The sequence below is a fragment of the Tachyglossus aculeatus genome, chromosome 18 (genome assembly GCF_015852505.1).
Source record: "Tachyglossus aculeatus isolate mTacAcu1 chromosome 18, mTacAcu1.pri, whole genome shotgun sequence".
In the NCBI taxonomy this organism is placed as follows: Eukaryota; Metazoa; Chordata; class Mammalia; order Monotremata; family Tachyglossidae; genus Tachyglossus; species Tachyglossus aculeatus.
Genome location: NC_052083.1, coordinates 8,817,285 through 8,841,720, shown reverse-complemented (window position 1 = coordinate 8,841,720; position 24,436 = coordinate 8,817,285). Strand labels below are relative to the sequence as shown.

General features: G+C 54.7%; 2 protein-coding genes across 3 annotated transcripts in view; one reads left to right on the top strand and one right to left on the bottom strand.

Annotated features, from left to right (window-relative positions):
• The window catches only part of KIFC2 (kinesin family member C2), a 33,891-nt gene extending 15,681 nt beyond the window's left edge, over positions 1-18,210 (top strand). The window contains exons 6-18 of one of the 2 annotated variants that reach the window (XM_038760210.1): positions 2,222-2,275; positions 2,377-2,523; positions 5,417-5,614; positions 5,970-6,063; positions 6,152-6,282; positions 6,436-6,520; positions 7,461-7,618; positions 11,965-12,069; positions 12,274-12,404; positions 14,023-14,146; positions 14,523-14,652; positions 14,838-15,067; positions 16,996-18,210. In XM_038760210.1, coding sequence (XP_038616138.1) covers positions 2,222-2,275; positions 2,377-2,523; positions 5,417-5,614; positions 5,970-6,063; positions 6,152-6,282; positions 6,436-6,520; positions 7,461-7,618; positions 11,965-12,069; positions 12,274-12,404; positions 14,023-14,146; positions 14,523-14,652; positions 14,838-15,067; positions 16,996-17,214 — 1,806 coding nt within the window. In that variant the 3' untranslated portion in view covers positions 17,215-18,210. Of the gene's footprint in view, positions 1-2,221; positions 2,276-2,376; positions 2,524-5,416; positions 5,615-5,960; positions 6,064-6,151; positions 6,283-6,435; positions 6,521-7,460; positions 7,619-11,964; positions 12,070-12,273; positions 12,405-14,022; positions 14,147-14,522; positions 14,653-14,837; positions 15,068-16,995 lie in introns of both variants that reach the window. The other variant, XM_038760209.1, reaches the window with a different exon arrangement.
• Positions 18,211-18,536: 326 nt separating this feature from the next.
• On the bottom strand, positions 18,537-22,194 carry FOXH1 (forkhead box H1). The gene is made up of 4 exons (XM_038760077.1): positions 21,982-22,194; positions 19,437-19,541; positions 19,032-19,319; positions 18,537-18,938 (listed from the first exon to the last, which is right to left on the bottom strand). Exons 1-4 carry the CDS (start codon positions 22,192-22,194, stop codon positions 18,537-18,539), a joined length of 1,008 nt encoding a protein of 335 aa, XP_038616005.1.
• Positions 22,195-24,436: the final 2,242 nt, after the last annotated feature.

The following is a 24,436-nucleotide window of genomic DNA, read 5'->3' as shown; positions in this document are numbered from 1 at the left end:
CCCAACGGTGGGCTCACAGTCTAGAAGGGGGAGACCGAGAACAAAACCAAACATACTAACAAAATAAAATAAATAGAATCGATATGTACAAGTAAAATAGAGTAATAATAAATAAATAGAGTAATTTATTACAGTCAGTGGCATTTACTTATTTTAAACAATAGCGCTAATTAAATGCTTACTGTGTGCCAAGCACTGTATTAAACAGTGAGTTACATTCCAGATCATCAGGTTGGATGCTGTCTCTGTCCCAAATGGGGCTCACAGTCGAAGTAGGGTGAGATAACTTGTACATATTACTATTCTACTTGTACATATTTACTATTCTATTGATTTTATTTTGTTAATATGTTTTGTTTTGTTGGCTGTCTCCCCCTTCTAGACTGTGAGCCCGTTGTTGGGTAGGGACCGTCTCTAGATGTTGCCAACTTGGACTTCCCCAGCGCTTAGTCCAGCGCTCTGCACGCAGTGAGCGCTCAATCAATACGATTGAATGAATGAATAACTGAGGCACAGAGAAGTAACGTGACTTCACAGCAGCCAAGTGGCAGAGCCGGAATTGGAACCCAGGTCCTCCGACTTCAGAGCACCGTCCTCAACGCTTAGCAGAGCAGAATACAGTGAAGTTGACAGCCACGAGGGCCGTCTGTTTAGAGGGGGAGACGGACGTGAAAATAAATAAATTATGCACGCGAAAATAAATAAATTATGGCTCTGTTCAGAAGTGCTGTGGAGCTGAGGGTGGCGTGAAAATCAAGTGCCTAAAAGCTAAAGATTCAAGTGCAGAGGTGACTTAAAAAAGGCTTCACCTGAGAAGGCCTCTTGGTGGAGATGTGATTTTAATAAGGCTTATTAATCAGGTTGGACGCGGTCCTGTCCTTCATAGAGCCCCTAATCAATCAATCAATCAATCAATCGTATTTATTGAGCGCTTACTTTGTGCAGAGCACTGTACTAAGCGCTTGGGAAGTCCAAGTTGGCAACATATAGAGACAGTCCCTACCCAACAGTGGGCTCACAGTCTAAAAGTCAATCCCCATTTTACTAAAAGACCCTAATCTAAGTAGGAGGGAAAATAGGTGAAGAAACTGAGGCTCGGGAAAGTTAAGGGACTTGGCTAAGGTCGCACAACAGAGAAGCAGCGTGGCTCAGGGGAAAGAGCCCGGGCTTTGGAGTCGGAGGTCATGGGTTCAAATCCCAGCTCTGCCAATTGTCAGCTGTGTGACTTTGGGCAAGTCGCTTCACTTCTCTGGGCCTCAGTTCCCTCATCTGTAAAATGGGGATGAAGACTGTGAGTGCCAATTGTCAGCTGTGTGACTTTGGGCAAGTCGCTTCACTTCTCTGGACCTCAGTTCCCTCATCTGTAAAATGGGGATGAAGACTGTGAGTGCCAATTGTCAGCTGTGTGACTTTGGGCAACGCTTTACTTCTCTGGGCCTCAGTTCCCTCATCTGTAAAAATGGGGATGAAGACTGGGGGCCCCACGTGGGGCAACCTGATCACCTTGTAACCTCCCCAGCGCTTAGAACGGTGCTTTGCACATAGGAAGCACTTAATAGTAATAGTAATGATGGCATTTGTTAAGCGCTTACTATGTGCAAAGCACCGTTCTAAGCGCTGGGGGGATACAAGGTGATCAGGTTGTCCCACATGGGGCTCACAATCTTCATCCCCGTTTTACAGATGAGGTAACTGAGGCTCAGAGAAGTTAAGTGACTTGCCCAGGGTCACACGGCAGACACGTGGCGGAGCCGGGATTTGAACCCATGACCTCTGACTCCCAAGCCCGGGCTCTCTCCACTGAGCCATGCTGCTTCTCAGGCAGCCGTCATTGTGCCGTCATTATTATTATTGAAGTAAGAGCTTAATAAATGCCGTTATTATTATTATTATTATTATCTTTTAGACTGTGAGCCCACGGTTGGGTAGGGACTGTCTCTATATGTTGCCAATTTGTACTTCCCAAGCGCTTAGTACAGTGCTCTGCACATAGTAAGCGCTCAGTAAATACGATTGATGATGATTATTATTATTAATCGCAGAGCCAGGATTAGAACTGAGGTCCTCTGACTCCTTCCAGGAGGACAGGCAGGACTCTAGAAACGGAGGAAGAAAAGGAGACCGCCGTGGCTCACTGGCAGGCCACTAGCCACTGACTAAACGACAGTCCCGTCCCCGTAAGCCCCCCGACACCGTCTTCGTTTTCTCCTTCCCTCCCCAGATCCAAGATCCGAAGCGGCAGGAAGAAGAGCGGGGACAGCTGCCCATGGGAGGGGTGAGAGCGCGGTGGGCCGGGGGGCCCGAAGCGCCGGGATCCTAGGGGTCCTAGGGGATCATGGATCCTGGATGACCGCCTGGATCCGCGGTGTTTCCCAGGCGGTGACCGACTCCGAGAAGCGCATCGAAAACCTGACGGCGGAGAACGAGGGGCTGAAGCACAACCTGAGACTCACCCAGGAGCTGCTGTGGCAGTTGGGGGGGCCTGAGTCTGGCCCCCGCCCTGCCCACCTCCCCCTGCTCCAGGTGACCCTTGCCAGGGAGGAGGGAGGGCCCGGTCGGTCGGTCAGCCGTATTTATTGAGCGCCTATCATCATCATCATCATCATCAATCGTATTTATTGAGTGCTTACTCGTTATCATCATCATCATCATCATCATCAATCGTATTTATTGAGCGCTTACTCATCATCATCATCATCATCATCATCATCATCATCAATCGTATTTATTGAGCGTTTACTATGTGCGGAGCACCGTACTAAGCGCTTGGGAAGTACAAATTGGCAACATAGAGAGACAGTCCCTACCCAACATTGGGCTCACAGTCTAAAAGGGGGAGACGGAGAACAAAACCAAACGTGCTCCAGGTGACCCTTGCCAGGGAGGAGGGAGGGCCCAGTCGGTCGGTCAGCCGTATTTATTGAGCGCCTATCATCATCATCATCATCAATCGTATTTATTGAGCGCTTGCTCATCACCATCATCATCATAATCATCATCGATCGTATTTATTGAGCGCTTACTATGTGCGGAGCACTGTACTAAGCGCTTGGGAAGTACAAATTGGCAACATATAGAGACGGTCCCTACCCAACATTGGGCTCACAGTCTAAAAGGGGGAAACGGAGAACAAAACCAAACATGCTCCAGGTGACCCTTGCCAGGGAGGAGGGAGGGCCCGGTCGGTCGGTCAGCCGTATTTATTGAGCGCCTATCATCATCATCAATCGTATTTATTGAGCGCTTACTCATTATCATCATCATCATCATCATCATCATCATCAATCGTATTTATTGAGCGCTCACTATGTGCGGAGCACCGTACTAAGCGCTTGGGAAGTACAAGTTGGCAACATATAGAGACAGTCCCTACCCAACACTGGGCTCACAGTCTGAAAGGGGGAGACGGAGAACGAAACCAAACATGCTCCAGGTGACCCTTGCCAGGGAGGAGGGAGGGCCCGGTTGGTCGGTCAGCCGTATTTATTGAGCGCCTATCATCATCATCATCATCAATTGTATTTATTGAGGGCTTACTCATTATCATCATCATCATCATCATCATCAATCGTATTTATTGAGCGCTTACTGTGTGCGGAGCACCGTACTAAGCACTTGGGAAGTACAAATTGGCAACATATAGAGACAGTCCCTACCCAACATTGGGCTCACAGTCTAAAAGGGGGAGACGGAGAACAAAACCAAACATGCTCCAGGTGACCCTTGCCAGGGAGGAGGGAGGGCCCGGTCGGTCGGTCAGCCGTATTTATTGAGCGCCTATCATCATCTTCATCATCAATCGTATTTATTGAGCGCTTACTCATTATCATCATCATCATCATCATCATCATCATCATCATCATCAATCGTATTTATTGAGTGCTTACTATGTGCGGAGCACTGTACTAAGCGCTTGGGAAGTACAAATTGGCAACATATAGAGACAGTCCCTACCCAACATTGGGCTCACAGTCTGAAAGGGGGAGACAGAGAACAAAACCAAACATACTAACAAAATACAATAAATAGAATAGATCATCATCATCATCATCATCAATCATATTTATTGAGCGCTTACTATGTGCGGAGCACCGTACTAAGCGCTTGGGAAGTACAAATTGGCAACATATAGAGACAGTCCCTACCCAACATTGGGCTCACAGTCTAAAAGGGGAAGACGGAGAACAAAACCAAACATACTAACAAAATACAATAGAATAGATATGTACAAGTAAAATAAATAAATAAATAAATAGAGTAATAAATATGTACAAACGTCTATACATATATACAGGTGCTGTGGGGAAGGGAAGGAGGTAAGATGGGGGGATGGAGAGGGGGACGAGGGGGAGAGGAATCTATCGTGCATCTATCGTGTGCAGAGAGAGCACTGTCCTCAGCGCTTGGGAGTGAGCCCGTGGTTGGGTTGGGACCGTCTCTATTTGCTGCCAACTTGTACTTCCCAAGCGCTTAGGACAGTGCTCTGCACACAGGAAGCGCTCAGTAAATACGATTGACTGAATGAGAGTACGCTAGAACAATAAATGGACGCATTACCTGCCCGCAGTGAGCTTACGGTCTAGAGTGGGAGACAGACGTTAAGATGAACAGATAAAATGACAGATATGCTCCTATGTCCTGTGGGGCTGGGCTCAGTGGAAAGAGCCCGGGCTTTGGAGGCCGAGGTCATGGGTTCAAATCCCGGCTCCGCCACTTGTCAGCTGTGTGACTTTGGGCAAGTCACTTCACTTCTCAGGGCCTCAGTTCCCTCATCTGGAAAATGGGGATTTAGACTGTGAGCCCCCCATGGGACAACCTCATCACCTTGTAACCTCCCCAGCGCTTAGAACAGTGCTTTGCATGTAGTAAGCGCTTAATAAATGCTATCATTATTATTATTATTATAAAGGGGGTGAAGCAGAAGGGAGGGGGAGAAGAGGAAAGGAAGGCGCAGTCAGGGAAGGCTTCCTGGAGGAGACAAAGCAAGGCTTTGAAGGGGGAAGAGAGCAATTGTCTGTCGGATCTGAAGAGGGAGGGCGTTCTAGGCCAGAAGAGCCGCGGACCTGAAAACCGGAGTTCCTGGGTTCAAATCCCCACTCTGACACCCGTTCCCTGTGTGGCCGTGGGTGATCCACTTAGCCTCCCCATGCCTCGATTTCCCCAGCTGTAAGCGGGGGATAATAATACCTGAACCCTAACCTCCCAGGGGTGTTGCGAGTAGTAAATAACTAGCTAATGTAAGGTGCTTTGGTACCGCATAGAAACACAGCTCTAGACGGTAAGCTCGTCGTGGGCAGGGAACGTGACTGTTTATTGTTGTATCGTACTTTCCCAAGCGCGGGTCAGCGGCGAGAAAGACGAGGTACTGTGGGAAGGTGGGCATGAGGTCTCCTTTCTTCACCCCCGTCTCTACCAGGAGGACGCGGCCCCGTGCGCAGAAGCGGGTTGGCGGGCGCGGAGCGTGCCGGAGCAGGAGGAGCGTCTGGGCCGGCTGGAAGAGTGGTTGGCGCTGCTCGGAGGGAGGCAGGAGGAGGCGGCGCGGAGGCTGGAACTGGGGCTCCAGAGGCTCCAGGATCAACTGGAGGCCCAAGGCCGCCGGGCCTCCCCCACACAGGTGAGACAACCGGCTTTCCCCGCCCGGACACCCCGAGGTCCGCGGCTGGTACCCCGCTCGACAATCCCACGATCCTGGGCCTCATTTCAGGGCAGCATGCGGACAGGACATCATCAATCGTATTTATTGAGCGCTTACTATGTGCAGAGCACTGTACTAAGCGCTTGGGAAGTACAAATTGGCAACATATAGAGACAGTCCCTACCCCACAGTGGGCTCACAAGGCCTGGCCATGGGGGAGCGCAAAAAATGGGGCCTGGAGGAGCTGGTGGGGCTGATGGGACCACGGGCAATGGGCAGACAGAGTGGGGGGGGGGGGATTCTCCCCCACCCCTCTGCCCCGGAGGATGCACAGGATCGGGAGCTCCAGGGGCTGAGGGACCAGCTGGCCTGTCTGGAGCGACGGCTGGAGGCGTCCGAGCGGAGCGGCGACGGGGGGCAGCTGGCAGGTAAGGGCACTGGGGAGGAACGGATAGGGTGCAGGGGCTGAGGAGCGGGGGGCTGGGGTGCCCGGCTGCCCCTCGTCGTCCCCCCCAGAGTTGCGGGGCCGCCTGGCTGCCCTGCCTCCCGCCCTGCACGGCCTGCGCCGAGGATGCCTGGACCTCAGGAGCCTGCTCAGAGACTTCGCCCAGAGCTCCAGGGAGGTGCTGAGCCAGGCCCGCGGGCGGGTAAGCCCACCCTCCGAATCCCGGCCCTCGGATCCCCGATGAGGGAGAAGGGGCCCGCCGGCGGGGGCGAGAGGGAGGGTCATTGAGGCCAGACGACTGGATTTGGTTTTCCGCTTCAGCTCTGTCCCCCATCCCCTGCCTCCGACCCCCCAGATGGGCATCCGGGCCCTAGAAGAGCAGCACCAGGTGGAGCCAAGGTTGCGGCGTGACCTCCAGGGGCCACGGCTGGAGCTCAAGGGTGCGACGGAGGAAGATAATCATAATAATAATAATGATGATGGCATTTATTAAGCGCTTACTACGTGCAAAGCACTGTTCTAAGCGCTGGGGTGGATACAAGGTGATCAGGTTGTCCCACGTGGGGCTCACAGTCTTCATCCCCATTTTACAGATGAGGTAATAATGATGGCATTCATTAAGCGCTTACTACGTGCAAAGCACTGTTCTAAGCGCTGGGGTGGATACAGGGTGATCAGGTTGTCCCACGTGGGGCTCACAGTCTTCATCCCCATTTTACAGATGAGGTAATAATGATGGCATTTATTAAGCGCTTACTATGTGCAAAGCACTGTTTTAAGCGCTGGGGTGGATACAGGGTGATCAGGTTGTCCCACGTGGGGCTCACAGTCTTCATCCCCATTTTACAGATGAGGCAATAATGATGGCATTTATTAAGCGCTTACTACGTGCAAAGCACTGTTCTAAGCGCTGGGGTGGATACAAGGTGATCAGGTTGTCCCACGTGGGGCTCACAGTCTTCATCCCCATTTTACAGCTGAGGTAACTGAGGCTCAGAGAATCAATCAATCATATTTATTGAGCACTTACTGTGTGCAGAGCACTGTACTAAGCACTTGGGAAGTACAAGTTGGCAACACATAGAGACAGTCCCTACCCAATAGCAGGCTCACAGTCTAGAAGTTAAGTTCTAGACTAGAAGTTAAGTTCTAAGTTAGAGAAGTGAAGTGACGCAGACATGTGGCAGAGCCGGGATTTGAACCCATGACCTCTGACTCCAAAGCCTGGGATCTTTCCACTGAGCCACGCTGCTTCCCCATCCGGGGCGGGGATTGGCAGGGTGGGAGATGTCCATGGGTACTGAGAATCCCGTGGGGACCCCGGCCGGGAAGCAGGACCGAGGGGCTGGAGTTGGGACGCTTCCTCCGTGCTATCCCTAGGGAACATCCGAGTGCTGTGCAGGCTGAAGCCCGGGACTCCAGGAGACGCCATGAATGTGGAGCCTGGCCCAGGGGGCACGATCACCGCCCAGCACAGGGGCAGACAGCGGCGCTTCTGTCTCGACCGGGTCTTCCCTCCCCAAGCCACACAGGAGGAGGTGATTTAGTCACCCTAATCATCATCATCATCATCAATCGTATTTATTGAGCGCTTACTGTGTGCAGAGCACTGTACTAAGCGCTTGGGAAGTACAAGTTGGCAACATATAGAGGCAGTCCCTACCCGATAGTGGGCTCACAGTCTAAAAGGGGGAGACAGAGAACAAAACCAAACATACCAAGAAAATAAAATAAATAGAATAGATATGTACAAGTAAAATAAATAAATAGAGAAATAAGTATGTACAAACATGTATACATATATACAGGTGCTGTGGGGAAGGGAAGGAGGTAAGATGGGGGGGATGGAGGGGGGACGAGGGGGAGAGGAAGGAAGGGGCTCAGTGTGGGAAGGCCTCCTGGAGGAGGTGAGCTCTCAGTAGGGCCTTGAAGGGAGGAAGAGAGCGAGCTTGGCGGATGGGCAGAGGGAAGGCATTCCATCATCATCATCATCAGTCGTATTTACTGAGCGCTTACTATGTGCAGAGCACTGTACTAAGCGCTTGGGAAGTACAAATTGGCAACATCTAGAGACAGTCCCTACCCAACAGTGGGCTCACAGTCTAAAAGGGGAAGACAGATAACAAAACCAAACATACTAACAAAATAAAATAAATAGAATAGATTCCAGGCCCAGGGGATGACGTGGGCCGGGGGGCGATGGCGGGACGGGCGAGAACGAGGTATGGTGAGGAGGTTAGCGGCGGAGGAGCGGAGGGTGCGGGCTGGGCTGGACAAGGAGAGAAGGGAGGTGAGGTAGGAGGGGGCGAGGGGATGGATGGACAGCCTTGAAGCCCAGGGTGAGGAGTTTCTGCCTGATGCGCAGATTAATTGGTAGCCACTGGAGATTTTTGAGGAGGGGAGTAACATGCCCAGAGCGTTTCTGGACAAAGACAATCCGGGCAGCAGCATGAAGTATGGATTGAAGTGGGGATCTATGTGCCCTGAACAAACATCAATAATCATAATAACTGCGGTATTTGTTAAGCGCTTACTACGTACTAAGCACTGGGGTGGTTGCAAGCAAATCAAGTTGGACACAGTCCCTGTCCCACGTGCGGCTCAAGGTCTCAGTCCCCCATTTTACAGATGAGGTAACCGAGGCCCAGAAAACTTTTGCCCCAGGTCACACGGCAGAACCCGTGACCATCCGACTCCTGGGCCCGTGCTCTAGCCACACCAGGCTGCTTCAATCTGTGCTATTTCTGATAACGACGATGGCATTTATTAAGCGCTTATTCTGTGCAAAGCACCGATCTAATTCATTCATTCCCGACTCCCCCACATGTCTGCTGCGTGACCTTGGGCAAGTCACTTAACTTCTCTGAGCCTCAGTTACCTCCTCTGTAAAATGGGGATTAAGACTGTGAGCCCCACGTGGGACAACTTGATCACCTTTGTAACCCCCCACAGCGCTTAGAACAGTGCTGTGCACATAGTAAGTGCTTAACAAATGCCATTATTATTATTATTATTATTCAATCGTATTTATTGAGCGCTTACTGTGTGCAGAGCACTGTACTAAGAGCTTGGGAAGTACAAGTTGGCAACATGTAGAGACGGTCCCTCCCCGACAGCAGGCTCACAGTCTAGAAGGCGGAGACAGACAACAAAGCAAAACATATTAACAAAATAAAATAAATAGAATATGTACAAGTAAAATGAATAAATAGGCACTGTTCTAAGCTCTGGGGAGGTTATGAGAGAAGCACAGCATGGCTCAGTGGAAAGAGCCCGGGCTTGGGAGTCAAAGGTCATGGGTTCTAATTCCGGCTCCGCCACTTATCAGCTGTGTGACTTTGGGCAAGTCACTTAACTTCTCTGTGCCTCAGTTACCTCATCTGGAAAATGGGGACTAAAACTGTGAGCCCCATGTGGGACAACCTGATTACCTTGTATCTACCCAGTGCTTAGAACAGTGCTTGGCACATAGTAAGCGCTTAACAAATACCAAAATTATTATTATTAAGGTGATCGGGTTGTCCCACAGGGGCTCACAGTCTTCATCCCCATTTTCCACATGAGGGAACTGAGGCCCAGAGAATAATAATAATAATAATGATGACATTTGTTAAGCGCTTACTATGTGCAAAGCACTGTTCTAAGCACTGGGGGGATACAAGGTGATCAGGATGTCCCACGTGGGGCTCACAGTCTTAATCCCCATTTTACAGATGAGGCAAATGAGGCTCAGAGAAGTGAAGTGACTCGCCCAAAGTCACACAGCTGACAGTTGGCAGAGCCGAGATTTGAACCCATGACCTCTGACTCTAAAGCCCGGGCTCTTTCCATGGAGCCACGCTTCCATGTGCCAATCACTGTGCTAAGTGCTTGGGCAACTACAATAGAGTGTGTAGATCCCTGCCCTCCGGGAGTTTACAATCCAGCGTCACTGTCCCCTTGCTGTCTCCTCTGTGTCACCCCCTCCCACTGCGGCCTAATCATAGTGATGGCATTTATTAAGCGCTCACTACGTGCAAAGCACTGTTCTAAGCGCTGGGGGGCATACAAGGTGATCAGGGTGTCCCACGGGGGGCTCACAGTCTTCATCCCCATTTTACAGATAATAATAATAATGATGGCATTTGTTAAGCACTCACTATGTGCCAAGCACTGTTCTAAGCGCTGGGGGGGATACAAGGTGATCAGGTTGTCCCACGGGGGGCTCACAGTCTTCATCCCCATTTTACAGATAATAATGATGGCATTTGTTAAGCGCTCACTATGTGCAAAGCACTGTTCTAAGCGCTGAGGGGGATACAAGGTGATCAGGTTGTCCCACAGGCGGCTCACAGTCTTCATCCCCATTTTACAGATAATAATAATAATGATAATGGCATTTATTAAGCGCTTACTATGTACAAAGCACTGTTCTAAGCGCTAGGGAGGTTACAAGGTGATCAGGTTGTCCCACGGGGGGCTCACAGTCTTCATCCCCATTTTACAGATAATAATGATGGCATTTGTTAAGCGCTCACTATGTGCAAAGCACTGTTCGAAGCGCTGGGGGGGATACAAGGTGATCAGGTTGTCCCACGGGGGGCTCACAGTCTTCATCCCCATTTTACAGATAATAATAATAATGATAATGGTATTTATTAAGCGCTTACTATGTACAAAGCACTGTTCTAAGCGCTAGGGAGGTTACAAGGTGATCAGGTTGTCCCACGGGGGGCTCGCAGTCTTCATCCCCATTTTACAGATAATAATGATGGCATTTATTAAGCGCTTACTATGTGCAAAGCACTGTTCTAAGCGCTGGGGGGGATGTAAGGTGATCAGGTTGTCCCACACAGGGCTCACAGTCTTCACCCCCATTTTCCAGATGGGGTAACTGAGGCCCAGAGAAGTGAAGTGACTTGCCCAAAGTCACACAGCTGACAATTGGCGGAGCGGGGATTTGAACCCATGACCTCTGACTCCAAAGCCCACGCCCTTTCCACCGAGCCACGCTGCTTCTCTAATGGTGGCATTTGTTAAGCGCTCACTATGTGCAAAGCACCGTCCTAAGCGCTGCGGGGGGGGATACAAGGTGATCAGGTTGTCCCACGGGGGGGGCGCACAGTCTTCATCCCCATTTTACAGATGAGGGAACTGAGGCACAGGGAAGTGAAGGCCTAGGCAAAGCCAGCCCTAACCACACTCCCGCTAATTGTCAATCAATCAATCAATCGTATTTATTGATTGTACTAAGCGCTTGGGAAGTACAAATTGGCAACACATAGAGACAGTCCCTACCCAACAGTGGGCTCACAGTCTAAAAGGGGGAGACAGAGAACAAAACCAAACATACCAACAAAATAAAATAAATAGGATAGAAATGTACAAGTAAAATAAATAAATAGAGTAATAAATATGTGCAACCATATATACATATATACAGGTGCTGTGGGGAAGGGAAGGAGGTAAGATGGGGGGATGGAGAGGGGGACGAGGGGGAGAGGAAGGAAGGGGCTGAGTGTGGGAAGGCCTCCTGGAGGAGGTGAGCTCTCAGCAGGGCCTTGAAGGGAGGAAGAGAGCGAGCTTGGCGGATGGGCAGAGGGATTGGGGGCATTCCAGGCCCGGGGGCTGACGTGGGCCGGGGGTCGACGGCGGGACAGGCGAGAACGAGGTACAGTGAGGAGATTAGCGGTGGAGGAGCGGAGGGTGCGGGCTGGGCTGGAGAAGGAGAGAAGGGAGGTGAGGTAGGAGGGGGCGAGGGGATGGATGGACAGCCTTGAAGCCCAGGGTGAGGAGTTTCTGCCTGATGCGCAGATTGATTGGTAGCCATTGGAGGTTTTTGAGGTTTTTAGTTGTCCACCTCTTCGTCTTCCCTTCCTTTAACCACGCTTCCGTCCCCCCTCAGGTCTTCCTGGAGCTGGAGCCCACGGTCCTGTCCTGCCTCAGTGGCTACAGCGTCTGCATTTTCGCCTACGGCCAGACCGGCTCGGGAAAGACCTACACGATGGAGGTGGGGATGGGGCGGGACGGCGCCAATCAATCAATCAATCAATCATATTTATTGAGCGCTTACTATGTGCAGAGCACTGTACTAAGCGCTTGGGAAGTACAAATTGGCAATGCACAGAGACAGTCCCTACCAGCCTTCCCCGTCGGAGGCGAGGGGCCGAGGTGCCCGGGCCTGAGCGCCGGTGTCACTTCTCCACCCCTCCAGGGCCCCAGCGAGGACCCGGGCATCGGCCCGCGGGCCCTGCGGGCGCTGTTCCGGGAGCTGGGGGCCGAAGGCGGGCCGGCCCGGCCCCGCGTGCGGGTCAGCATGGTGGAGATCTACAATGAGGTCATCCGGTCAGTCCTCCCGGCCCACCCGCTTTCCTTTCATCATCATCATCAATCATCATCATCATCATCATCAATCGTATTCATTGAGCGCTTACTGTGTGCAGGGCACTGTACTAAGCGCTTGGGAAGTACAAATTGACACCATAGAGAGACAGTCCCTACCCAACAGTGGGCTCACAGTCTAAAAGGGGAAGGCAGAGAACAAAACCAAACATACCAGAGGGCAGGGGTTCAAGTCCCGGCTCCGCCAGCTGTGTGACTTTGCGCAAGTCACTTCTCTGGGCCTCAGTTCTCTCCTCTGTAAAATGGGGAGGAAGACTGTGAGCCCCCCGTGGGACAACCTGATGACCTTGTATCTACCCCAGCGCTTAGAACAGTGCTTGGCACATAGTAAGCACTTAACAAATACCCACATTATTATTATTATTCTCTGTGCCTCAGTTGCCTCATCTGTAAAATGGGGATGAAGACCGTGAGCCCCCCCGTGGGACAACCTGATCACCTTGTAACCTCCCCAGCGCTTAGAACAGTGCTTTGCGCATAGTAAGCGCTTAATAAATGCCATTATTACTATTATTATTATTTCCTTTCCTTTCTGCTCACTTCCTCTGTCCACGAGAAGCAGCGTGGCTCGGTGGAAAGAGCCCGGGCTTGGGAGCCAGAGGTCGTGGATTCTAATTCCAGCTCCGCCACTTGTCAGCAAGTCGCTTCACTTCTCTGGGCCTCAGTTCCCTCATCTGTCAAATGGGGATGAAGACTGTGAGCCCCAAGTGGACAACCTTGATTACCTTCTATCCCCCCCAGCGCTTAGAACAGCACTTGGCACATAGGAAGCGCTTGACAAATACCAACATTGTTGTTTCCATTCCCGATCCTGGGTCTCCCCCGCTTACGTCCCAGGCCCCCATCCCTCCACCGCCGACACTCCGTTCGGCCCGGGTTCCTCTTCCCTCCTCTTCCTCCGGCTCCCAACCCATCACCCCCGCAACCCGCTTCCCTCCGTCCTCTTCCTCTTGCTGCCAACCCATCGCCCCCGCAACCCGCTTCCCTCCCTCCTCTTCCTCTTGCTGCCAACCCATCGCCCCCGCAACCCGCTTCCCTCCCTCCTCTTCCTCCTGCTCCCAACCCATCGCCCCCGCAACCCGCTTCCCTCCCTCCTCTTCCTCCTGCTGCCAACCCATCGCCCCCGCAACCCGCTTCCCTCCCTCCTCTTCCTCCCGCTCCCAACCCATCGCCCCCACAACCCGCTTCCCTCCCTCCTCTTCCTCCTGCTGCCAACCCATCGCCCCCTTGACCCGCTTCCCTCCCTCCTCTTCCTCCCGCTCCCAACCCATCGCCCCCACAACCCGCTTCCCTCCCTCCTCTTCCTCCCGCTGCCAACCCATCGCCCCCCGCAACCCGCTTCCCTCCCTCCTCTTCCTCCTGCTCCCAACCCATCACCCCCACAACCTGCTTCCCTCCCTCCTCTTCCTCCCGCTGCCAACCCATCGCCCCCCGCAACCCGCTTCCCTCCCTCCTCTTCCTCCTGCTCCCAACCCATCACCCCCACAACCCGCTTCCCTCCCTCCTCTTCCTCCCGCTGCCAACCCATCGCCCCCCGCAACCCGCTTCCCTCCCTCCTCAGAGACCTGCTGGCCCGGGAGCCGCAGGAGAAGCTAGTGGTCCGGCAGCGTCCGGACGGCAGCGGGCAGCTCCACGTGCCGGGCCTGACCAGTCTCGACGTGCCCAACCTCGAAGAGCTGCACAAGGTAACGCGGATACCCTGGCGATCCCAGGAATGTCCCAGCCCTGCACACGGGGGTCTTCTGCCTCTCAGTTGCAGTTCAATCAATCAATCAATCAATCAATCAATCAATCGTATTTATTGAGCGCTGACTGTGTGCAGAGCACTGTACTAAGCGCTTGGGAAGTACAATTGGCAACATCCCTACCCAGTTCATTTAGCCGTATTAATTGGGTGCCGACTGTGTGCGGAAGACTGTCCTAAGTGCTTGCCTACAGTGCTCCCCAACCCCATCCGCTGTTCTCTCTCCCATTTCACCCCTCGCCTCTGCTCCCATGCCCGCTCTCCCGAGCTGCCTTTACCCGGGCAGCTGAGGTGGCGGGACTTTTTGACTGCCACAGATGCTGGCTCTTGGGAGGAGCCACCGGGCCACAGCTGCCACCCACATGAACGAGCAAAGCTCCCGCTCGCACTCCCTGCTCACCCTAACGTTCACCGCCGCTCGGCCTCCCCACGGCTCGGGCGCTTCAGGTACCTGCCCGCGATCCCCTCCCTTCCCAGGACGCCGCATCTCCCGTCTACCCCGTCGGTGGTGTTTGCCGAACGTTTACCGTGCGCGGAGCCCCTTACTGAGCGCTTGGGAGAGCGTACTACAACAGCGGACACGTTCCGTGCCCGCAACGAGCTCACCGGCGGTACCCTCCGTCTCCGCTCAGGCCTGCTGCACCTGGTGGATCTGGCGGGCTCCGAACGGGTGTGGAAATCCGGGGCGCAGGGCACGCGGCTGCGGGAGGCTCGGAACATCAACCGCTCCCTCCTGGCACTGGGGGAGGTCATGGCCGCCCTGCGCGCCCACCGGCCTCACGTGCCCTTCCGCGACTCCCAGCTCACCCGCCTGCTGCAGGGCACGCTGGGCCGCGGCTGCCGGACCCTCATGCTGGTGCAGGTGGGTGGGCCCGGTGGGCCTGAGGTGCTCAACTAATCGATCGGATTTATTGAGCGCTTTCTCTGCTAAGTGCCTGGGGGAGTAATAATAATAATTATGGTAGACTAGACTGTGAGCCCGCGGGGCACGCTGGGCCGCGGCTGCCGGACCCTCATGCTGGTGCAGGTGGGTGGGCCCGGTGGGCCTGAGATGCTCAACTAATCGATCGGATTTATTGAGCGCTTTCTCTACTAAGTGCCTGGGGGAGTAATAATAATAATTATGGTGGACTAGACTGTGAGCCCGTGGGGCACGCTGGGCCGCGGCTGCTGGACCCTCATGCTGGTGCAGGTGGGTGGGCCCGGTGGGCCTGAGGTGCTCAACTAATTGATCGGATTTATTGAGCGCTTTCTCTGCTAAGTGCCTGGGGGAGTAATAATAATAATTATGGTAGACTAGACTGTGAGCCCGCTGTTGCCAACTTGGACTTCCCAAGCGCTTAGTCCAGTGCTCGGCACACAGTAACGATTGAATGAATGAATTATGGAGCTTGTTAAGCGCTTACTATGTGCCAAGCACTGTTCTAAGCACTGGGGTAGATGCAAGTCAATCCGGTTGGACATGGTCCCTGTCCCACATGGGGCTCACATTCCCAATCCCCATTTTAACAGACGATGATGATGATGGCATTTGTGAAGCGCTTACTATGTGCAAAGCGCCGTGCTAAGCGCTGGGGAGGTTACAAGGTGATCAGGTTGTCCCACAGGGGCTCACAGTCTTCATCCCCATTTTACAGATGAGGGAACTGAGGCTCAGAGAAGTGAAGTGACTTTTATTTATTTATTTTATGGTGGTATTTGTTAAGTGCTTACTATGTGCAAAGCACTGTTCTAAGCACTGGGGGGATACAAGGTGATCAGATTGTCCCATGTGGGGCTCACAGTCTTAATCCCCATTTTACAGATGAGGGAACTGAGGCCCAGAGAAGTGAAGTGACGTGCCCAAAGTCACCCAGCTGACAATCGGCGGAGCCGGGGTTTGAACCCATGACCTCTGACTCCAAAGCCCGGACTCTTTCCACTGAGCCACGCTGCTTCTCACTCCGAGCTGTTATTTGGTAAAGAAGCAGTGTGGCACAGTGCATAGAGCAGGGGCCTGGCCATTATCCATTTTCCAGATGAGGGAACTGAGGCCCAGAGAAGTGAAGTGACTTGCCCAAAGTCACCCAGCTGACAATCGGCGGAGCCGGGATTGGAACCCATGACCTCTGACTCCAAAGCCCGGGCTCTTTCCACTGAGCCACGCTGAGGCCCAGGGAAGTGAAGTGACTTGACAGTGGTCGCACAGCAGCCATGCAGCAGAGCCGGGATTAGAACCCAGGTCCTTCTGATTCCGAGGCCCGTGCTCTATCCACTAAGGCACACTGCTTCTCTAACAACAACTCGAACTGGGGTTTGTCAGATCTCTGCCCGTGGCCAGGCCCCTGCTCTATCCACTGCGCCACACTGCTTCTCTACCAAACAACAGCTCGGAGTGAGGAGCAGCGTGGCTCAGTGGAAAGAGCCCGGGCTTTGGAGTCGGAGGTCATGGGTTCCAACCCCGGCTCCGCCGATTGTCAGCTGGGTGACTTTGGGCAAGTCACTTCACTCCTCTGGGCCTCAGTTCCCTCATCTGGAAAATGGGGATTAAGACTGTGAGCCCCCCGAGGGACAACCTGATCACTTTGTAACCACCCCAGCGCTGAGAACAGTGCTTTGCACATAGTAAGCGCTTAATAAATGCCATTATTATTATTCTGACAGATATCTTTTGGGGGCCTTGGGCCTTGGGGTGGCCTTTTGTTTCCTGTCTGGGTCTGGTTGGGCTCTTGGGGGTTGGGGAGGGATATGGGGGCCAGGCCCAGCCTGGGGGCGCTGGGTGTTCATGGCTGCCCCTTCCTCCCCCCTCAGATCTCCACAGATCCCGAAGACCTGGGAGAGACCGTGTGCTCCCTCAAGTTCGCCGAGCGCGTCGGCCAGGTGGAACTGGGGCCGGCCGTCAAGCACCGGAGCCCCCCCAGCCCGGAGACTCCCCCCACCCGAACCCCCTCTACCCCCGAAACTCCCCCCACCCAGACCCCCTCTACCCCTCCCACCCCAGAGACCCCTCTGTGGCCCTTGCCCCCTTGAAGGATTCCCAATCTCCCCTTCCCCTCCATTTGGTTGCCCCTACAAGCCCCCAGCCCCAGGTGTCCTCTTCCCCTGGCGTCATCCCCGTGCCCCCTCCCTTCCTGACTTCTCCCAGAGTCCCCGTTCATCTCCATCTCCCCCAGGGCCGGACGGAATCAGTGAAGTGGAAGTTGAGGCCCGTCCGTCCAGCCCGGGGTCCCCTGCCCTGTCTCCCCTGGAAAGGGCCAAGAAAATGGAGTGGTGGGAGACAGGCTAGGTAGGTCACTCCGCGGATGAGACCAGGGGTCCCAACTGGTTGATTTCCCCCAGGCTGACCCTCTTCCTCGCTCCTCACCGGCCTGGGAGCCGGGTCAAACCTAGGCTCCCCCCTCCCCCAGGAGATTGGGTTATCTTGCCCGGGCTCTGTCCTGGCCACCCCCATCGTGGTCACCATTTGCTGCTGGCTCTGCCCTTCCCCCTATTGTGGGGGGCGGGGGGGTCTGGTCTTGGGGGTAGAGAGAGCAGGGCTCCACTGGGAGACTGACCTCATAGCCAGAGACCACCCCCAGTCCGACACCTCCCCTCCAAAGCACCAACTCTGGGGACCAAAGTGTCACAGATTCCTTTATTGACGCTGCCCCTTTCCCTCCAGCCCCCCGCTCCAGGGTAGGGGGCTCTGCCTGATCTCCACCCCCTCAAAAAAAAAGGTGCTGGCTCCCTGCTCCATCCCCGTCCATCGCGGTGGGAGGTGGGGGGGATGAAATTGATTGTAACGGCCCCTCCCCCAGTCATCCCTGGAGATCCAGATAAGGAGGAGGGGGCCCGTTCAGCAGATGGTGATGGATGGGCAGACCCCTGCTGGGCCCTCCTCCCCCACCCCAACTCTTCCAGGCTCCGGGGCCACCGGGACAAGTGGGAAGGAAGGCTTTGAACCCGCAACTGGGGTTTTCCCCGCTGCCCCGTCTCTGTGTCCCCCCGCACGGGGGCTTCTCAATAAATAGAAACATTAAATATTCACAGCCCAGGGCTCGGGAGGGGGAGAGGCAAGTAGCTGGAAGGCAGAAGGAGGGATAAAGCGATCCGCGGAAGCATCATTGACCCCCGTTGGCTAAGGTGGCGGGGAAGAAATGATGACCCGGGATTGCTGGGGCTCCAGAGAATCAAGTCGGGCAGCGAGCGAGGAGGTAGCGTGGGGCAGGGGACCCCAAGTGAAAACTCGGCCCACCTCGGGACGAGAGGCCTGGTGGCCCCGCTGCCGCACACTCGGTGTTGCCCCCCCGGGCTGCACGTGGGCAACGGTATTCCCCCAGAGGAAGGGCGGCCTGGACCCGCCCCTGCCCGTATCATGGGCTGTACCAGGCGAGGATGGGCCCCAGGGAGTTGGGGGGAAGCAGGTCCCGGGGGTGGGTGAGCCGGATGTCGCTGACGCTCTTGTTCGGGGGCACGGCCTGCAAGAGGGCACCCAGGTCCCTGGAGAGCCAGGGCTGCGGGCGCGGCCCGGGCACCAGGCCCCAGTGAGTACCGGGTGGGCAGCTGTAGCAGGGAAGGACCACGGGGGCCACCACGTTGGGGGCCCAGCCACGGCTGTAGGACGTGGGCAGCGCCCCCCAGCACGGATGCTCCCCGGGGGGCTCTGACCCTCCCACCCTCACCGGGGGCAGCCTCAGGGGCGGCGGGGCGGGCAAGAAGCGGAGGGGCCGGGGAGCGTGGAGGGGCATGGTCAGGGGCGGGTGCGAGGGAGGAGGCTGGGCCGGAGAAGAGGAGGAGGAGGAGGAAGAGGAAGAGGGGGAGCCAGATGGGGAGGGGAGCTGGGGCGAGGGGCTCGTCGGGGGGGTCGCCGTCTCCTGGAAGTCCTGGAGCAGCGGGTGGACGTCGAAGGAGCCTCTGGTCTTGGCCGGATCGGGGGCGGAGTGGGGAGCGGCTGGGAGTCCCGGGGGGCTCCCCCGGTCCTTGAAGGGGCGGCCGTGAAGGACGTAAGGAGCCAGGTCCTGGGGGAAGGCGGCCGGCCCACCCCCCTGCCTCACCACCGCTGTGTTCTGCAGCCGCAGGGCCTCCGCCGGCACCAGGCTCACGTCCACTGCCCAGAAGTTGCCCTTGGCTTGGGGCTTCTTGGGGTTCTTCAGCACCTGCGGGGAGGGGGCTGGTGGCTCGGCCCTTTGGGAACCCCCCGCCCTGCCCGTGTTGCCCTCCCACCCCCCGCTCCCGGGACCTCAGACCCCGGGGCGGCCCCAGCCCGGGCCCACCTTGTGGAAGCAGGGGTTGGAGGAAAGGTTGTGGCGGATGGAGTCCTTCCAACCATGGTAGTCTTCCTGGAAGAAGGGGAACAGCGAGCCAATCTCCTTGATGATCTGCAACAGATGCCCCCTGAGTCAACCCCAGGCCAGTCCCCCCCCATTCATTCATTCAATCGTATTTATTGAGCGCTTACTGTGTGCGGAGCACTGCACACAGCTAGGCCAGCTAGGGAAGTATGATGGCATCCATCCTGGGGGCTGGAGGGCTCGGGCCTGGAAAGCTGACCCTCGGACAGACAGTGCCATGACTCGGGGTGGGGGGTGGGGGGGGCGTCTCTCACATCTTCCCCTGCCTCTCTGCCATCAGGAGCGGGAGGAACATTGGAAAGGAAAGGCCGGCCTGGGACCTCTACCTGTGGGGGAGAGGGGACAACCACACTCCTTCCTTTCTTTCCTTTCTCCTTCTCCACCCGACTCCCTATTTTGAACCTCTTCTCACCCCTATTTGCCTCCCCTTCCCCTCGACCCCCAGGCCGAAGCCAGTCCTTCTTCAACAGGCCCACCCCGGCCCGGGCCTGTACGCTCATTCATTCATTCAATCGTATTTATTTACTCATTCATTCATTCAATCGTATTTATTGAGCGCTTTATCTGCACTGTGTGCAGAGCACTGGACTAAGCGCTTAGGAAGTACAAGTTGGCAACATATAGAGACGGTCCGTACCCTATAGACGGCTCACAGTCTATAAGACGCTCCCCGAAGCCCCCCACTCCTGTCCTGCTGGGTGGGCGGGGACCCCCTCTTCCAGGCCCTGGTGCCCCATTCATTCATTCATTCAATCGTATTTATTAATAATAATAATAATAATGATGGCATTTGTTAAGCGCTTACTATGTGCAAAGCACTATTCTAAGCCCTGGGGGGGATACAAGGTGATCAGGTTGTCCCACGTGGGGCTCACAGTCGTAATCCCCATTTTACAGATCAGGTAACTGAGGCTCAGAGAAGTGAAGGTCAAGCAGCAGACGTGGTGGGGCCGGGATTCGAACCCATGACCTCTGACTCCAAAGCCCGGGCTCTTTCCACTGAGCCACGCTGAGCGCTTCCTGTGTGCAGAGCACTGTACTAAGCGCTTGGGAAGTAACCTCATCTGTAAAATGGGGGTTAAAACTGTGAGCCCCCCGTGGGACAACCTGATCACCTTGTAACCTCCCCAGCGCTCAGAACAGTACTTTGCACATAGTAAGCGCTTAACAAGTACCATCATTATTATTATTATTACAAGTTGGCAACATATAGAGACGGTCCCTACCCAACAGTGGGCTCGCAGTCTAGAAGACGCTCCCCAAAGCCCCCCACTCCTGTCCTGCTGGGTGGGAGGGGACCCCCTCTTCCGGGCCCTGGAGCCCCAAGGACCGGCCACCCGAGGGGTTGGGGTCAAGAGGGTGGACCGAATCAATCAATCAAATTTATTGAGCGTTTACTGTGTGCAGAGCACTGTACTAAGCGCTTGGGAAGTCCAAGTTGGCAACATAGAGAGACGGTCCCTACCCAACAGTGGGCTCACCGTCTAGAAGGGGGCTCACAGTCTAGAAGGGACAAGCTAAACAAGTTGGACACAGTCCATGTCCCACATGAGGCTCACAGTTTTAATCCCCATTTTACTGGTGGGGTAACTGAAGCACAGAGAATCAATCAATCAATCGTATTTATTGGGCGCTTACTGTGTGCAGAGCACTGTACTAAGCGCTTGGGAAGTCCAAGTTGGCAACATATAAAGACGGTCCCTACTCAACAGTGGGCTCACAGTCAAGTGAAGTGCCTTGCCCCAGGTCACACAGCAGACGTGTGGCGGAGGCGGGATTCGAACCCAGGTCCTTCTGACTCTCAGGCCTGTCCTCTATCAATCAATCAATCGTATTTATTGAGCGCTTACTGTGCGCAGAGCACTGTACTAAGCGCTTGGGAAGTCCAAGTTGGCAACCTATAGAGACGGTCCCTACCCAACAGTGGGCTCACAGTCAATCAATCAATCAATCAATCAATAGTACTTATTGAGCGCTTACTGTGTGCAGAGCACTGGACTAAGCGCTTGGGAAGTACAAGTTGGCAACATATAGAGACAGTCCCTACCCAACAGCGGGCTCACAGTCGAGTGAAGTGACTTGGCCAAGGTCACCCAGCAGACGTGCGGCGGGGCCGGGATCCGAACCCAGGTCCTTCTGACTCTCAGGCCTGTCCTCTATCAATCAATCAATCAATCAATCGTATAAATTGAGAGCTTACTGTGTGCAGAGCACTGTACTAAGCGCTTGGGAAGTCCAAGTTGGCGACCTATAGAGACGGTCCCTACCCAACAGCGGGCTCACAGTCGAGTGAAGTGACTTGGCCAAGGTCACCTAGCAGACGTGCGGCGGGGCCGGGATCCGAACCCAGGGCCTTCTGACTCTCAGGCCTGTCCTCTATCCAGCCGGCAGTGGGGGTCGAGGCCCCAGGAGGGAGGCGGTGTCCAGGGGTCCAGGGGGGTCAGGGGTCAAGGGGCCTACTTCTTACCTGGGCCAGTTTGAGGCGCTTTCCGGGTGCCGCCTGGATGACCAGGGCGATCATGGCCAAATAGGTGTAGGGGGGCTTGGCGTGCCGGAGATACTTCTTCTTCTTCCTCCGAGGGGGCGGCCGGCAGGGCGGAGGGGCCAGGGGTTGGGCTGAGGGGGGTCCCAAGGCCGGCCCGGGTTGGGGGGAGCTGGGCAAGGGGCTGGGGGGGGCCATGCCCCGGCCAGGGCCACGGGGGGCCCGACGGGAAGGTCAGGAAGCCCCAGCCACCCAGCAGCGGGGCCCCGGGGCCGCAGGGCCGGGGCCGCCTCCACTGAGCCCTTTATCATTCTGATGGAGCAGCAGGAGGGGGAGGGGGCTGCCACAATTACCAGGTTTCTGGTAATCCGGGGGGAGGGGGAGCGGGAGGAGGAGGAGGGAAGGAAGGAAGGACTGGGAAGCCAAAGGAACCAGGCCCCTCCTTTCATCCATCCATTCAATCAATCGTATTGATCGAGGGCTCACTGTGTGCAGAGCACTGGACCCAGCGCTTGGGACTGGGAAGCCAAAGGAAGCAGGCCCCTCCTTTCATCCATCCATCCATTCAATCAATCGTATTGATTGAGCGCTCACTGTGTGCACAGCACTGGACTCAACTCTTGGGACTGGGAAGCCAAAGGTAGCAGGCCCCTCCTTTCATCCATTCATTCAGTCGTATTGATTGAGCGCTCACTGTGTGCACAGCACTGGACTCAGCGCTTGGGACTGGGAAGCCAAAGGAAGCAGGCCCCTCCTTTCATCCATTCATTCAATCAATCGTATTGATCGAGGGCTCACTGTGTACACAGCACTGGACTCAACTCTTGGGACTGGGAAGCCAAAGGAAGCAGGCCCCTCCTTTCATCCATTCATTCAGTCGTATTGATTGAGCGCTCACTGTGTGCAGAGCACTGGACTCAGCGCTTGGGACTGGGAAGCCAAAGGAAGCAGGCCCCTCCTTTCATCCATCCATTCATTCAATCGTATTGATTGAGCACTCACTGTGTGCAGAGCACTGGACTGAGCGCTTGGGACTGGGAAGCCAAAGGAAGCAGGCCCCTCCTTTCATCCATTCACTCAGTCGTCTTTATTGAGAGCTCACTGTGTGCAGAGCACTGGACTGTGAGCCCACTGTTGGGTAGGGGCTGTCTCTATATGTTGCCAATTTGTACTTACCAAGTGCTTAGTACAGTGCTCTGCACACAGTAAGCACTCAATAAATACGATTGATGATGATGATGATGATGGACTCAGCGCTTGGGACTGGGAAGCCAAAGGAAGCAGGCCCCTCCTTTCATCCATTCATTCAGTCGTATTGATTGAACGCTCACTGTGTGCACAGCACTGGACTCAGCGCTTGGGACTGGGAAGCCAAAGGAAGCAGGCCCCCCCTTTCATCCATTCATTCAATCAATCGTATTGATTGAGCGCTCACTTTGTGCACAGCACTGGACTCAGCGCTTGGGACTGGGAAGCCAAAGGAAGCAGGCCCCTCCTTTCTTCCATTCATTCAATCAATCGTATTGATTGAGCGCTCACTGTGTGCAGAGCACTGGACTGAGCGCTTGGGACTGGGAAGCCAAAGGAAGCAGGCCCCTCCTTTCATCCATCCATTCATTCAATCGTATTGATTGAGCACTCACTGTGTGCAGAGCACTGGACTGAGCGCTTGGGACTGGGAAGCCAAAGGAAGCAGGCCCCTCCTTTCATCCATTCTTTCAGTCGTCTTTATTGAGAGCTCACTGTGTGCAGAGCACTGGACTGTGAGCCCACTGTTGGGTAGGGGCTGTCTCTATATGTTGCCAATTTGTACTTACCAAGCGCTTAGTACAGTGCTCTGCACACAGTAAGCGCTCAATAAATACGATTGATGATGATGATGATGATGGACTCAGCGCTTGGGACTGGGAAGCCAAAGGAAGCAGGCCCCTCCTTTCATCCATTCATTCAGTCGTATTGATTGAACGCTCACTGTGTGCACAGCACTGGACTCAGCGCTTGGGACTGGGAAGCCAAAGGAAGCAGGCCCCTCCTTTCATCCATTCATTCAGTCGTATTGATTGAGCGCTCACTGTGTGCAGAGCACTGGACTCAGCGCTTGGGACTGGGAAGCCAAAGGAAGCAGGCCCCTCCTTTCATCCATTCATTCAATCAATCGTATTGATTGAGCGCTCACTTTGTGCACAGCACTGGACTCAGCGCTTGGGACTGGGAAGCCAAAGGAAGCAGGCCCCTCCTTTCATCCATTCATTCAATCAGTCGTATTGATTGAGCGCTCACTGTGTGCAGAGCACTGGACTCAGCACTTGGGACTGGGAAGCCAAAAGAAGCAGGCCCCTCCTTTCATCCATTCACTCAGTCGTCTTTATTGAGAGCTCACTGTGTGCAGAGCACTGGACTGTGAGCCCACTGCTGGGTAGGGACTGTCTCTATATGTTGC